The sequence below is a fragment of the Anolis sagrei genome, chromosome Y (assembly GCF_037176765.1).
Source record: "Anolis sagrei isolate rAnoSag1 chromosome Y, rAnoSag1.mat, whole genome shotgun sequence".
Classification (NCBI taxonomy): Eukaryota; Metazoa; Chordata; class Lepidosauria; order Squamata; family Dactyloidae; genus Anolis; species Anolis sagrei.
Genome location: NC_090035.1, coordinates 74,990,181 through 75,005,774, shown reverse-complemented (window position 1 = coordinate 75,005,774; position 15,594 = coordinate 74,990,181). Strand labels below are relative to the sequence as shown.

Sequence of the window (15,594 nt, the reverse complement as noted above, 5' to 3'; positions counted from 1 at the left end):
TACAACTGAAAATGTCACAAATGATATTATTAAAATAGACTCAAACCAGTACTCACGTGATTCTTAAGGGCTCCAAACGCCAGAGCGACCGAGCTTGGGAACAAACAGCTCCACCTTCATAGTTCACCACTCTGTAAAAGTTAATTGGGGAAGAGAGGAAGGTCAATGGGGACAGTTTTAGGAAGTACATACAACTGCATTTGTATCTGTTCTTCCCTGTTATCCAATCCCATCTCCCATTTCAGCTATAAAGCTCCCTAAAGATTACCGTATATACTCGAGTATGAACCGGGTTTTTCAGGGGGTTTTTAGGCTGAAAAAGCCCTCCTTGGCTTATATTTGAGTCAAAGTTTATTATTTTACTTTATTATTGTTATTATTATTATTACATTATTATTATATTTACATTATTTTACCCAATTATTTTTTACTACATTTATTATTTTTCTCTATTTATTATTAATAATAATAATAATAAATTATTTTCCTCTAATTATTGTTGTTATTATATTATTTTACTCTACTTATTGTTATTATTACATTTATTATTTTACTCTATCATTATTATATTTATTATTTTACTCTATTTATTTTTTATTACTTTACTATATTTATTATTATTGTTCTTACATTTATTATTTTATTCTATTTATTATTGTTGTTGTTATATTTATTATTTTACTCTATTTATTGTTATTATTACATTTATTATTTTACTTTATCATTATTATCTTTATTATTTTACTCTATCTATTTTTATTATTTTACTATATTTATTATGTTGTTGTTATTACATTTATTATTTTACTCTATTATTATTAAATTATTATTATTATTATTATTTACCGCATTTATATACCGCCTTTCTCAGCCTGAGGCAACTCAAGGCGGTTCACAGTCGGCAGCGATTCAATGTCATAACAATTATCAAAATACAGTTAAAACCATTTTAAAAGCAATTCAACATTTAAAATGTAATATAAAAGAAACAATAATGTCTATCAAAACAAAATCCTCGGTGTCTCCTTACTAAAATCGCTGTCCAATTGCATCATCAGTCATTCCATATATTTGTTTCTATCTAATGATGCTCCATTAGCAAAAGCTTGCTCGAAGAGCCAGATCTTAACCATTTTGTGGAATGTTAGAAGAGAGGGAGCCTATCGTATATCCCTGGGAAGGGCGTTCCATAGCCGAGAGGCCACCACTGAGAAGGCCTGTCTCTTGTCCCCGCCAAACACATCTGCGAGGAAGGTGGGATTGAGAGCAGGGCCTCTCCTTTATTTATTATTTTACATTATTATTATTATTATTATTATTATTATTACTATTTTACTCTATTTATTTTTTATTATTTTACTATATTTATTATTTATTTACTTACTTTGCTTGTATACCACAGTTTCTCAGCCCGTAGGCGACTTAACGCGGTTCACAAGAGCAAAAAGTCAATCCAACAACATACAGAATTTAAAAACCATTAACAACATAATATACAGGATAATGACACATCAATAACAACACATTAACGTCTCGTAACTAGAATCGTGATCCAATTCGTCATCCATAATTCCGTTTCCTATATTCATCGCTATTACTGTTGTGGTTCAGCACCAACGTGATGGGAATGGGAGTGCAGATGGGATTGAGAATAGTGCAGATGTGGGCTCTCAGCTTTCTTCCCATGAATTTAGAGACAGGTCTGTGTCTTCAATGTCTTCACAAGATCGGAATGTGAGTGATAAGGCAGTTGCTGGGAAGCAAGGTCAGACAGTCGGTGGGATGCAAGGCCGGCAAGGCCGCGCAGGCCAGGTGGTGAGAAGGAGTGCACGGCTGGCAGAGAAGGGTTGACCTCATCTGTGGGAAAACTGCTCGTTAAGGCTTGTTTGATGTTTGCTGTTTTGCTGTGAAACGTGTAAGTAATCTGCCTGGACAGAGATCCTGTGTTAGTTCAACGTTGCAATATGGCTTGCAGTAGCCCAGTTCGGGGCTAAGGATTTAGCAACAGCCTGCTTCGTGTAACCTTAAGCTGCTTCCTGGTTTGGGGCTTCTGGTTTTGCTTCATGTCTTCTGCTTAAGCTTCCAAGGAACATATTGGACTTATTATTTTGTAACCACTGAATCTTTTACTGCTTTTACTTTGATTGTTTTCAATAAACTCTTTTACTTCTCAAGATTGGCTGGTTTTGTCTGAGTAAGCAAGGTGAATCTATTCTGAGGTACAACAGTTTGAACTAACCACCAACAAAGTCCTTGCTTCTCCCAGCCACTATGAATCCCGCTGAAGCTCAAGCGATGCAACAACAGCTGGTGACCCTTCAGCAGCAGATAGCAACGATGCAAGGGCAAGCAGCAGCCAACCCTCCGGTTCAACCGCTAAGGACTCCCATGGCGTTGCCTAACAAGTTCTCTGGAGACAGCCAACGGGTCAAGGACTTCCTGGGGCAGTGTGATGCCTATCTCACAGTGCGGGCAGCGGAGTTTCCAGATGAAGCCGCCAAGGTGGGCTTTGCCTACAGTCTGTTGGAGGGCCCGGCCCTCTCCTGGGCCACCGCGTTACGTGAGGCTGCTTCCCCTGTGTGCAACACCGCCAAGGCTTTTATGGATGAACTGCACAAAGTATGGGGAGGCCAAGTGCACCGGGAGATGGCGGATCGTAAGTTGCGAGCGCTCAAGCAGAAAGAAGGACATTTGGCCGAATACATTTCAGAATTTCGTGTTTTGCAGCGGGAGCTTGCCTGGAATGATGCCGCCTACATGAGTGCTTTCAAGGCGGGGCTCACCCAGGAGATGCAGTTGGAGGTGGCCCGTTCCGCTGTCCCAGCCGATTTGGAGGAGTTGATGTCCCTGTGTATCCGGGTAGATGGGACTATGACTACCCAACGCCATATCCTCGCCGGCTCTCGGCCAGTTGGTCGAAGGGGGGCCGATGCAGGGATACCACGTCGCTTGGGACCGCCGCCAGCTCATGTGCTTGACGCAGAGGAGCCCATGCAGTTGGGTTCCATGCGCCCCAAAATCGATGCGGCGGAAAAGGCGCGGAGACAACGGCTGAACCTGTGTTGGTATTGTGGGGGCAGTGGACATTTCTCTCGGGAGTGCCCCGTAAAGAAGAAGATGACCCCTCGCCTGGCGGGGGCCTCTGGTTCAGCGGAGGCCGTGGCGCCCCCGGCCCAGAGTTCGGGTGAGCAGTGGGCCGAACAGCCGGCGGGGGAAGGCAACGACCGAGTTTAGCTGGGCTCGCTGACTCGGTCTCCATCCCGTTTCCAGAGCCCGCCACTGGGATGCTGTTCTTTCTGTTGGTTTCGTTTTGTGTGGCTCAAAAGACTCCCACAGCGGTGCACGCCTTGGTCGACTGTGGGGCCACTAACAATTTCATGGACAGTCGGTTTGTGGAACACCTTGGATTACAATGCTTAGACCTTCAGCCTCCCCGGGATGTACAAAACTTTGATGGGCGCTCGCTGAAAGCCGGGCCGGTCGCTCGCTATACGGCGCCCGTACAGATGAAGGTCGGGGACCATATGGAAGAGGTCTCCTTTTTGGTCACGGACCTTCCACACGCTGTGGTGCTGGGAATCCCATGGCTGGCCAAGCACAACCCGACCATTTGGTGGTCCCAGAAACAGTTACGATTCACTTCGGCCTTTTGTAAAGACCATTGCGGCGGGGAGCGGAAGTGTCGGCTCGCAGAGGTTGCCGCACAGGCTACGGGCCAGCTGCCCGCCAAATATCAAGATTTCTGGGACGTTTTCAGCGAAAAGGAGGCGGAGAGACTTCCCCCCCACCGTCCGTACGACTGCGCTATTGACTTGATTCCGGGCGCCCCGATTCCGCGTGGGCGGTTGTATTCTCTCTCGGAACCGGAGCTGGCAGCTCTCCGGGAGTTTTTGGATACCAACCTACGTAAGGGGTTCATTCGTCCTTCGCAGTCGCCGGCCGGCTCCCCAGTTTTGTTCGTCAAGAAGAAGTCAGGGGAGCTGAGACTTTGTAATGACTATCGAGCATTGAACAACATTACGATCAAGAACCGCTATCCGCTTCCCCTCATCCCGGAGTTGCTCAACCGGTTGCGAGGAGCTCGGATTTTCACCAAATTGGACCTAAGGGGGGCTTATAATTTGGTGCGTATCCGGGAAGGGGACGAGTGGAAGACAGCCTTCCAGACCCGTTTCGGGAGCTTTGAATACAGAGTTATGGGTTTCGGACTCTGCAACGCTCCAGCCACGTTCCAGCACTTCGTCAACGACGTCTTCCGCGATTTTTTAGACCGTTTTCTAGTCATTTACCTGGACGACTTCCTGATTTACTCGACGAATCCCCGTGACCACACTCAACAGGTGCGTGCGGTGCTTCAGCGCCTGAGGGATCATGGACTGTACGCGAAGCTGGAGAAGTGCGCTTTCGACCTAGAGGAAGTAGACTTCCTGGGACACCGCATCTCGGCGGAGGGAATCTCCATGGACCCCACTAAAGTCTCCGCCGTGTTGGAATGGAAATCCCCTGGGAGCAAAAAGGACATCCAAAGATTCATGGGGTTCGCCAATTATTACCGCAAATTCATCCCCGACTTTGCTCGCTGGGCGGACCCTATTACTCAATGCCTGAGAGGTAAACGGCCGTTCCTATGGACTGAGGCGGCTGAAAGAGGGTTTCAGCGGCTCAAAGAACTTTTCACTTCCCAGCCTATCCTGCAACATCCGGATCCTACTAAGCTGTTTGTGGTGCAGGCCGACGCGTCGGATGTGGCGGTCGGGGCAGTGTTGCTACAACCTGCGGGGGATCATCTCCAGCCCTGTGCATATTTTTCTCGACAGTTGACTGCTCCAGAAAGAAACTACACCATTTGGGAAAAAGAGCTCCTAGCCATCAAGTCCGCGTTTGAGACTTGGAGACATTGGCTAGAGGGTGCTCCCCAACCAGTGGAAGTTCATACGGATCACCGCAATCTGGAATATCTCCGTACGTCCCGGAAGTTAAACCAACGACAGCAGCGTTGGGCATTGTTTTTTGAGAGATTCAACTTCCGAATTTGCTACGTGCCGGCGGCCCAAAACAAACAAGCAGATGCTTTGTCGCGCAAGCCGGAATATACTCGGGGCCAAGAAGACTCCTCAGAGTCCTGTATTTTGCGGCCAGAAAACTTTGCATTTACCAACACAACGAGGCCCCCTTCGACTTTGGCTGAAAGAATCCGGGCACGGCAGCAAGAGGACTTGTGGGTGCAAGAACAACTGGAGGCCGGATTAAAGTTCCCATTTCAAGAAATAGATGGGATGCTGTGTCATCGTTCACAGGTCTATGTGCCGCTTGGCCCCGAGCGGGAGGAAATCTTAAAACTATGCCATGATACCAAGCCGGCGGGACATTTTGGGATTTTTAAAACACTGCAGCTAATACTGAGGGACTTTTGGTGGCCCAAGATCCGGCGAGAGGTCGAGAAATATGTCAACGGCTGTCCTGTTTGTCACCGCGCCAAGAATCCTACTGGCAAACCGGCTGGTTTGCTACAACCTCTGCCTACTCCGAGTCGGCCCTGGGAAATTGTGTCGGCCGATTTCATCACGGATTTACCGGAATCCCAAGGTTTCACTACCATTCTGGTGGTGGTGGATCTGTTTACCAAGATGGGACACTTCATTCCCTGTGGGGGAGTGCCTACTGCCAAAGAAACTGCCGATTTATTCCTAAGCCACATTTTCCGTCTTCATGGACTTCCAAAGAGCTTGGTGACCGACCGTGGGGCTCAATTTACTTCGCACTTCTGGAAGGAGATACAACGACAGTTAGACATCGCGAGTCGGATGTCGTCGGCGCATCATCCACAGTCTGATGGCCAGACCGAGAAGACCAACGCCACCCTTGAACAATACTTGAGATGTTTTGTCAATTATCAACAGGACAATTGGGCCTCGCTTCTTGCTGTAGCCGAGTTTGCCTACAACAATGCTACTCACGGGTCGACTAAAGAGGCCCCGTTCTTTGCTAACTATGGATACCACCCCCGGTTCTTTCCCTCCGTGATTGGGCCTGGGGAGGTCCCTGCTGCTACCACTTGGCTGCAGGAGCTCTCAGCGATTCAAGAGATCTTAAAGACTCAGCTTGAACAGGCAAAAGAGGATTACAAACGGATGGCAGATACCCATCGTCAATCAGGTCCACCGATTCAAGTGGGAGATCGTGTTTGGCTGTCCACTAAACATCTGCCTATCCAACGCCCCTCTCGGAAGCTGGACGCACGGTTTGTGGGACCATACCCAGTGGTGGAACAGTTAAATCCTGTGACCTTTAAACTAAAACTTCCGCACGGCATGCGGATTCATCCAGTTTTCCATCGATCTTTGCTGCGACCCGCCACGGAAGTCCGGCCGGATGCTGGCGGGGCTCCTCCGCCCCCCCCGATTCTACGCGATGGCGAGGAGGAGTTCGAAGTAGCGGACATTTTAGACTCTCGTCGTCATCACCGCAAGTTACAGTACTTGGTGGACTGGGTGGGCTATGGGCCTGAGGAGCGCTGTTGGGTGGATGCTCGGGATGTTCATGCTCCTCTCCTAGTGTCCCGTTTTCACCGGGCCTACCCGGCCAAGCCCGGGCCGGTGGGGGGCCCTCGGGGGGGCCCTAGGGGGGGGGATAGTGTTGTGGTTCAGCACCAACGTGATGGGAATGGGAGTGCAGATGGGATTGAGAATAGTGCAGATGTGGGCTCTCAGCTTTCTTCCCATGAATTTAGAGACAGGTCTGTGTCTTCAATGTCTTCACAAGATCGGAATGTGAGTGATAAGGCAGTTGCTGGGAAGCAAGGTCAGACAGTCGGTGGGATGCAAGGCCGGCAAGGCCGCGCAGGCCAGGTGGTGAGAAGGAGTGCACGGCTGGCAGAGAAGGGTTGACCTCATCTGTGGGAAAACTGCTCGTTAAGGCTTGTTTGATGTTTGCTGTTTTGCTGTGAAACGTGTAAGTAATCTGCCTGGACAGAGATCCTGTGTTAGTTCAACGTTGCAATATGGCTTGCAGTAGCCCAGTTCGGGGCTAAGGATTTAGCAACAGCCTGCTTCGTGTAACCTTAAGCTGCTTCCTGGTTTGGGGCTTCTGGTTTTGCTTCATGTCTTCTGCTTAAGCTTCCAAGGAACATATTGGACTTATTATTTTGTAACCACTGAATCTTTTACTGCTTTTACTTTGATTGTTTTCAATAAACTCTTTTACTTCTCAAGATTGGCTGGTTTTGTCTGAGTAAGCAAGGTGAATCTATTCTGAGGTACAACAATTACATACATTATTTTACTCTATTATTATTATTATTATTATTATTATTATTACATTTATTATTTACTCTATTATTACTGTTATTATTACATTTCCATTATTTTACTCTGTTATTATTATTTTATTACATTTATTGTTTTACTCTATTATTATTGGAAGGATACACGAGCAGATTTACATTGAAGAAGTTTAGAATAATGGTTTAATCAGAGCTGTTCAGTCTTATCTTAAATTACAGTTTCATGTAAATATTCAAAAACATTTAACCCACTGATGCCTCAATTAATGTAATTTTATTGATATCTATCTTTATTTTGAAATTTACCAGTAGTGTTGTATTTCCCATCCTCGGCTTATTTATTAATAGAGTAAAATAATAAATGGAGTAATAATAAATAGCATAAAATAATAATAATAATAATAATAGAGTAAAATAATGGAAATGTAATAACAGTAATAATAGAGTAAATAATAAATGTAATAATAATAAATAGAGTAAAATAATGGAAATGTAATAACAGTAATAATAGAGTAAATATTAAATGTAATAATAATAAATAGAGTAAAATAATGGAAAGGTAATAACAGTAATAATAGAGTAAAATAATAAATGTAATAATAACAATAATAGAGTAAAATAACAAATATAATAAAAATAAAGTAAAATTACAAATGTAATAATAACAATAAATTGAGTAAAATAATAAAAATAGAGTAAAATAATAAATGTAATAACAACAATAATAAATAGAGTAAAATAATAATAACAGAGTAAAATAATAAATGTAACAACAACAACAATAATACGTTTTCCTAGTTTTTTGTGGTAAAATAGGCACCTTAACTTATATTCAGGTCGGCCTATACTCGAGTATATATGGTACATCTGTTGCTGCAAACAGAGTTCAAAATATATGTACAATTAACTCAGCAGGGGAGGGGGAGATGTAGGAATAAAATCCCATTTTTCCCTGTAGATTCAAGCCAGAGCAAACTCCTAGTTTGTGTGTGTGCTTCCTCATTAATAACTTTTGCCATCTCGACCACATTCTGATGTTGCTTGACCATATGTGTCCCTGTTTTCACCTGTGAAATGTTGGAAGGTACGACACAGCCCCATATGTCGTGCTTACCTGCGCTGCTCTTCATTTGGATCTGTCGTAGCGATAGTAAGGCACTCATCCATGTGGCCATGGAAGAGACGCATAACGTGGCCTCCCGTTACATACCCTGTACACATAGGAAAGAGAAGGAGAAGTGAACAAGTGGCCACAGGAAGGAAATCCAGTAACCAAGTGTACAAAGGTTGCTTTAATAATTTTACATGTAATATCGCAGTAAGGTAGGGATGGGCAACTATGGGAGGCTACTCAACACCTTGAACAATTCCATCAGCCTCCGAAAAATCCTGCAAATCTCTTGGGACGATAGGTGGACAAATGTCAGTGTGCTGGAAGAAGCAAAGACCACCAGCACTTAAGCGATGCTCCTATGGCATCACCTTCGCTGGACTGGCCATGTCGTCTGAATGCCCAATCGCCATCTCCTAAAGCAGTTGCTCTACTCCAAACACAAGTACGGAAAATGCAATATTGATGGACAGGAAAAGAGATTGGACGATGGGCTGAAAAAGTGGCATAGACACAGAGAACTGGGAAGCCCTGGCCCTTGGGCACTCTAACTAGAGGTCAGCTGTGACTAGCAGTGCTGTGGGATTTGAAGAGGCACGAATGGAGAGAGAAAGAGAGAAATGTGCCAAGAGGAAGGTGCATCAAGCCAACCCTGACCGGGACCGCCTTCCGTCTGGAAACTGATGTCCTCACTATGGAAGAATATGCGGATCAAGAATATGGCTCTCATAGCCACCTATGTATCCACCGCCAAGATCATACACTTGGAAGGCAATTATACCCAGAGAATGAGGGATCACTTAAGTAAGTCTGCATTAACTCTGTATGGCTTGCCACCACATTCTCCCCTATAAACTAAAATAATCTTATTTTGCCCACAAATACTCCTGAACTCCTTCTAGGAGACACAAGGAGCATTTACATCATGTTTTATGGGCTTCCTGAGACTTTTTTTTCAGCTACACAAAGTAACTAGAAATTAATTGTGGTGGTGAGAAGACAAAAAAGTGGTGAAGATACTCCCTCCGCACCACCTGAGAGCCGTTCAGCAGTGGAACTCTCTGCCCCAGAGTGTGGTGGAGGCTCCTTCTTTGGAAGCTTTTAAACAGAGGCTGGATGGCCATCTGTCAGGGGTGATTTGAATGCAATATTCCTGCTTCTTGGCAGGGGGTTGGACTGGATGGCCCATGAGGTCTCTTCCATCTCTTTGATTCTATGATTCTCTTGGAGGGTGTTTGGGACAAGAGAAGAAAAACCCAAGCCTCAGTTCTGATTCATAAAAGTGGTCACCAGACTTGCCACAGTTGCCCACCCCTCATGACAGACACACCTTCTTCACAGCAGGAGCAGATGGGGTTCATGTTCCAAAGAGTTTGCATGAAGGATGCGTCGGCTTGAAGCTCTCCACTGGCTGTGGACAGGTGCTGGAAATGAAGAAAGAAACCACTGAGAAAGAAAACATATGGGAGCAGGGTGCCAAAAGTGAGGAAGGGAGAGAATGAATGGGAAACTTTCAAGTTCCAAAACCTCACAACCTCTGAGGATGCCTGCCATAGATGCAGGTGAAACATCAGGAGAGATTGCCTGATGACAACAGTGGTTCTCAACTTTTCTAATGCCGTGACCCCTAAATAAAGTTCCTCATGTTGTGGTGACCCCCAGCCATATTTTTGTTGCTACTTCATAAATAATTTTGATACTCTTATGAATTCTAATGCAAATATCTAATATGAAGGATGTGTTTTTATAGTTACAAATTGAACATAATTAAAGCATAGTGATTAATCGCAAAAACAATACATTTGGGGGAGTATGGACAACGGATGATGGGATTTACAGTACCTTCAACCAATTCAGCTGTGACTTCCACAGACCACAGAGATCCTCCACAAATTACAGACCTGGACCAAACTTGGCACATAGAACTCCCATGACCAACTGGAGGAGTTTGGGAGGAATTGACAGTGATTTATGGGAGATGTAGTACACCTACATCCTGAAAGCACTGTGAACAAATGACTATGGATCTGGACCAAACTTGGCATGAATACTCAATATGCCCAAATTTGAACAATGGTGGAGTTTGGGGAAAATGGATCTTGACATTTGGGAGTTGCAGTTGCTGGGATTTATAGTTCCTCTGCCATCAGAGAGCATTCTGAACTACAACAAAAATGGAATTGAAGGAGCTTGGCATACAGAACTCCCATAACCAACAGAAATTACTGGAGAGTTTTGGGGTTATTTTCCTGACATTTGGGAGTTGCTGGGATATATAGTTCCCTCCAATCCAAAAGCATTCTGAACTCATGCAACCATGGAATGGACTCAAACTTGGCACAGAGAACTCCCTCCACCCATTCCTTGGAGGGGGCGGGGCAGCCAAGGCAGTTTTGCGACCCCTCAAAAATGGCCTAACAACCCCCCCAGGGGTCGCGACCCCCAGGTTGAGAACCGCTGCTCTAGAACATGGTCCAAAAAAGCTACAACAACTCAATTTCCAAGTTGCCACTGATTTTATTTATTTACTTATTTATTTACAGTATTTATACCCCACCCTTCTCACCCCGAAGGGGACTGAGCAGCTTACAGAACATACGGCAAATATTCAATGCCAATTATACAATTAACAAGGACAGACAACACAAACAGGTAAAGGCAGAGTTTCCCATCTTGTACCGAGGAGCTTTCCTCCGATCGATGTTCTTAAGGGCATCTTTATTACCTCCCCGCTAAAAGTGGTACCTACTTATCTACTTGCATTTCTGCTTTCGACCTGCTAGGTGGAAACGTGAGATGGGGTTAACGGTGAGTGCTCACCTTGACCCAGGCTTGAACTACCAACCTTACGATCGGCAGGATTTTTCTACAGCACAGCAGTTTTGCTTGCTATAGCCAGTTATGAAGTAGCAACTCCCACAAAAAGTGGTACCTATTTATCTATTTATCTTCATTTACTTATGAAGTAGCAATTCCCACAAAAAGTGGTACCTATTTATCTACTTGCATTTCTGCTTTCGACTTGCTAGGTGGGCAGGTGAGATGGGGTTAACGGTGGGTGCTCACCTCGACCCAGGCTTGAACTACCAACCTTATGTTCGGCAGGATTTTTCTACAGCACAGCGGTTTTGCTTGCTATAGCCAGTTATGAAGTAGCAACTCCCACAAAAAGTGGTACCTATTTATCTACTTGCATTTCTGCTTTCGACCTGCTAGGTAGGCAGGTGAGATAGGGTTAACAGTGGGTGTTCACCTCGATCCAGGCTTGAACTACCAACCTTATGTTCAGCAGGATTTTTCTACAGCACAGCGGTTTTGCTTGCTATAGCCAGTTATGAAGTAGCAACTCCCACAAAAAGTGGTACCTATTTATCTACTTGCATTTCTGCTTTCGACCTGCTAGGTAGGCAGGTGAGATAGGGTTAACGGTGGGTGCTCACCTCGATCCGGGCTTGAACTACCAATCTTATGTTCGGCAGGATTTTTCTACAGCACAGCGGTTTAGTCTGCTCTAGCCAGTTATGAAGTAGCAACAAAATCATTTTATGGTTGGAGGTCACCACAACATGAGGAACTGTATTAAGGGGTCGCAGCATTAGGAAGGTTGAGAAACACTGCCCTAAGCCATTAAACCTCCTGATCAGAGCATCTCTGAGTGAGAGTCTATATGGAACATACACACACGCACATTATTAAAATGAAGTTCTCCTGCATGAATTGACCACTCCACCCGACCCAAGAATACACTCACCAGGTACCGCTCAGAAGAGACGCTCACAAGGATGAGGTCATCACCGACGCGCACCTTCTCCCCTTCTGATCGTTGCTTTGAGGCTGGATGGATGGTCCACCAACAGGCTTCTCCTGATAGTAGCAGGAGAGATGATTTATGGATAAGTATGTATAAGAAAGAGAGAGAGAAGAGCATGGTAGGCAGTTTTGGCAGGTTTTTTGAAATAACAAAAAGGTATTGTGAATCAGCCTGTGTTTGTGTTTCAGGATCCTGATGTGGGAAATGAGGAGGGAAATGATGAGAGAAATGATGGTGTCGAGGCTGAGGTACAAGATGGAGATGGTTTGGTCAATGATTTTCATGCAGACAATGACAGAGAGGCCCCAGTGCAAAGGGCAGTTTCTCATGGGAATATCCCTGCTGGGCCTAGCAATGATGGTTCACTCCCTCTCTCTGTGAGCTCTCAAGATTTGGGTTTGGAAAACAATCTGACACCTGGGAATTTTAATGAGCAGCCAGATAGGGGGCTGAAGAATAGGCGGCTGGAGATTAGCCAGGATCGACAGCAAACTCAGTGTTTACGTCACTCTGAAAGACTTTGCCTGATAAGGGAGTAAATGTGGGGGAAAGAGAAACCAATTTCTGAGTTTTGGGATATAAGGTTTGCCTCAAGTGGAAACCTATTAGATCAGGCATCGTTTGGAAATCAAGTTCATGTGCCATGGAAATCCTGTTCAAGGGGTCTTGTTCTTGTGGAGTTTTTTTAGCCTTATGGATTGTTTTTGCATCCTGTTGATTCCTATCTGGATAATTGCTGTCTTGGATTGCTTTTATATCTGTTTCTTCACTCTTCGTGTGGTGTGTTTCAAAGTCAGAGGGCTTTTTCCTGATCTGGAGTGCAACAAAAGGGACAACAGCTCTTAAGAAGTGTGTGTTCTATCTAAATTCCAAATGAAAGGATGCAGTTCGCTTACCCACATATTCCTCTGTAAAATTAATGCATTGTTTATTTATTTATTTATTCATTTATTTACGGCATTTCTACCCTGCCTTGCTCATCCCGGAGGAGACTCAAGACGGCTTTACATAGAGGCAACAATTCAATGCCTTAAAACATTGATGTGTTGATGTGGAGGGTGTCTGGTTTGCCTACTCTGGAATAAGCAACATATAATTGTCCTTCTTTAGGGGTCCCTTTCAAATCTATGATACTATATCTGTGTGTGTGTGAATCATATATATCTATCTATATCTATGGCTGGATGGCTCTTTGTCAGGAGGGCTTTGATTACATTTTCTTGCCCTGGTGAAGAGAGTTGGACTGGATGGCCTTTAGTATTTTCTGTTGGTCATGGGGGTTCTGTGAGGGAAGTTTGCCCCAATTCTGTCGTTCGTGAGGTTCAGAATGTTCTTTGATTATAGGTGAACTATAAATCCCAGTAACTACAACTCCCAAATGTCAAGGTCAATTTTCCCCAAACTCCTTCTGTGTTCATATTTGGGCATATGGAATATTTCTGCCACGTTTGGTCCAGATCCATCATTGTTTGAGTCCACAGTGCTCTCTGGATGTAGGTGAACTACAACTCCCAAACTCAAGGTCAGTGCCCACCAAACCCTTCCAGTGTGTTCTGTTGGTCATGGGAGTCCTATCTGCCACGTTTGGTTCAATTCCATCATTGGCGGAGTTCAGAATGCTCTTTGATTGTAGATGAACTATAAATCCCAGCAACTACAACTCCCAAATAACAAACTCAATTTTATGAGTGAAGGACATACATTGGATTGTTAGATGTATGCTGTCCAATTTTGGTGTCAGTTCGTCCCGTGGTTTTTCAGTTATGTTAATCCCACAAACGAGCATCCTACCGACTGTTAGGAATTGTGGGAGTTGAAGTCCAAAACACCTGGAGGGCCAAAGTTTGCCCATACCTGCTATAAGCTATCAGACCTCCAAAGAAGGGACATCCCATCCGTGCACAGCCACCTACCAGTTGCATCTTCCTGCAGGCCCACGTCAAAGGCGAGTTTATCCGTCAAGGAGCGGGATGTGGTTAAGCAGCTTAAATACTAACAATTGGAATGGAAAGAAGATAAAATAGTACTTTTTGAATTCATTGACATCACATAGATGAAAAACAAACCTGAAGAATTCTCCTCTTTATATCACAGCCTAAAATTAGTTGTTTGCTTAAACTCAGAATAATCAAGTATCAACCAGGGCTAACCAAAATATCCAAAAAGTATTTGGTGGATAGAGAGGCCATCTTGATCCAATGCAGTGAGGAAATCTTTGACTGAAATATTAAAAATTAGCTAGAAAATGTTAATTACAAGCACTGAAAGGGTTAAATGGATACATTGACTCAGCAAAAGTTGTAGTTCAATATACGTAGATGTGCCTGTAGCTTAGTAGCTGTCAGTCTGTGAGAGGTCTCTGTGGGAGAAAGGCCTCAGTGTTAGTAGGCCTCAGTATGAGAACCTCTCAGTGTGAGAGCGGCCTTGGTGTGAGAAGACCTCAGTGTTAGTTTGCTTCAGTCTGAGGGAGGCCTCAGTGGGGAAAGGCCTCAATGTGAGGTAGGCCTCAGTTTTAGTAGGCCTCAGTATGAGAACCCCTCAGTGTGAGAAGGCCTCAGTGTTAGTTCACCTCAGCCTGAGAGAGGCCTCAGTCAGGGAGAAAGGCCTCAGTGTGAGGTAGGCTTCAGTGTTAGTAGGCCTCAGTATGAGAACCCCTCAGTGTGAGAGCGGCCTCAGTGTGAGAAGACCTCAGTGTTAGTTCACCTCCGTCTGAGAGAGGCCTCAGTGGGAGAAAGGCCTCAATCTGAGGTAGGCCTCAATGTTAGTAGGGCTCAGTATGAGAACCCCTCAGTGTGAGAGCGGCCTCAGTGTGAGAAGGCCTCAGTGTTAGTTCACCTCAGTCTGAGAGAGGCCTCGTGGGAGAAAGGCCTCAATGTGAGGTATTATTATTTCGTATCAAATAATATAACAATTAAATAATTAAATATAATAATAATGTGAGGTAGGCCTCAGTGTTAGTAGGCCTCAGTCTGAGAAGGCCTCAGTATAAGAAGTCCTTAAGTGTGAAGTGTCAGTGAAGTGTCCACACTTTATCTGCGTAATGTAAACCTTGTTTTTGTAAAGGGGGCAACCATATTATTTTGATATAAACAAAAGCCTCATATGGAAGAGGTAATATTGCCCTGTGTTTTTGTTCTTTTGGCTACTCATGCTGGGTCATGCTTCTAATATGTTACTCTCCTGTATGTGTATGAGAAGGGTCTTTTGTTAATAAGCCCACTCACCCAACAGGGATGACCACCAATTGCGAGTTAAAATTATTGTGGTTACCTTCCTACCCCTAAGAGAAGATTTGAAAAGTAGGATTTGGGCCGGGGGGGGGGGGGGGGGCTTTCAAATTTACCTAGTTAAATTTCAATTAACTAGGTAATTTTATTACAAAAATGTGAG

The 15,594-nt window shown here is 44.5% G+C and overlaps 1 protein-coding gene across 15 annotated transcripts in view; it reads right to left on the bottom strand.

Moving 5' to 3' along the window:
• LOC132780560 (ryanodine receptor 1) overlaps window positions 1-15,594 on the bottom strand; it is a 259,347-nt gene that overhangs the window by 169,838 nt on the left and 73,915 nt on the right. For all 15 annotated transcript variants that reach the window (XM_067461902.1, XM_067461908.1, XM_067461905.1 and 12 more), the window contains 5 exons: window positions 14,118-14,196; window positions 12,145-12,257; window positions 9,724-9,817; window positions 8,397-8,493; window positions 57-131 (listed from right to left, as the gene is read on the bottom strand). In XM_067461902.1, the coding sequence (XP_067318003.1) occupies window positions 57-131; window positions 8,397-8,493; window positions 9,724-9,817; window positions 12,145-12,257; window positions 14,118-14,196 (458 nt within the window). The remainder of the gene's footprint in view (window positions 1-56; window positions 132-8,396; window positions 8,494-9,723; window positions 9,818-12,144; window positions 12,258-14,117; window positions 14,197-15,594) is intronic.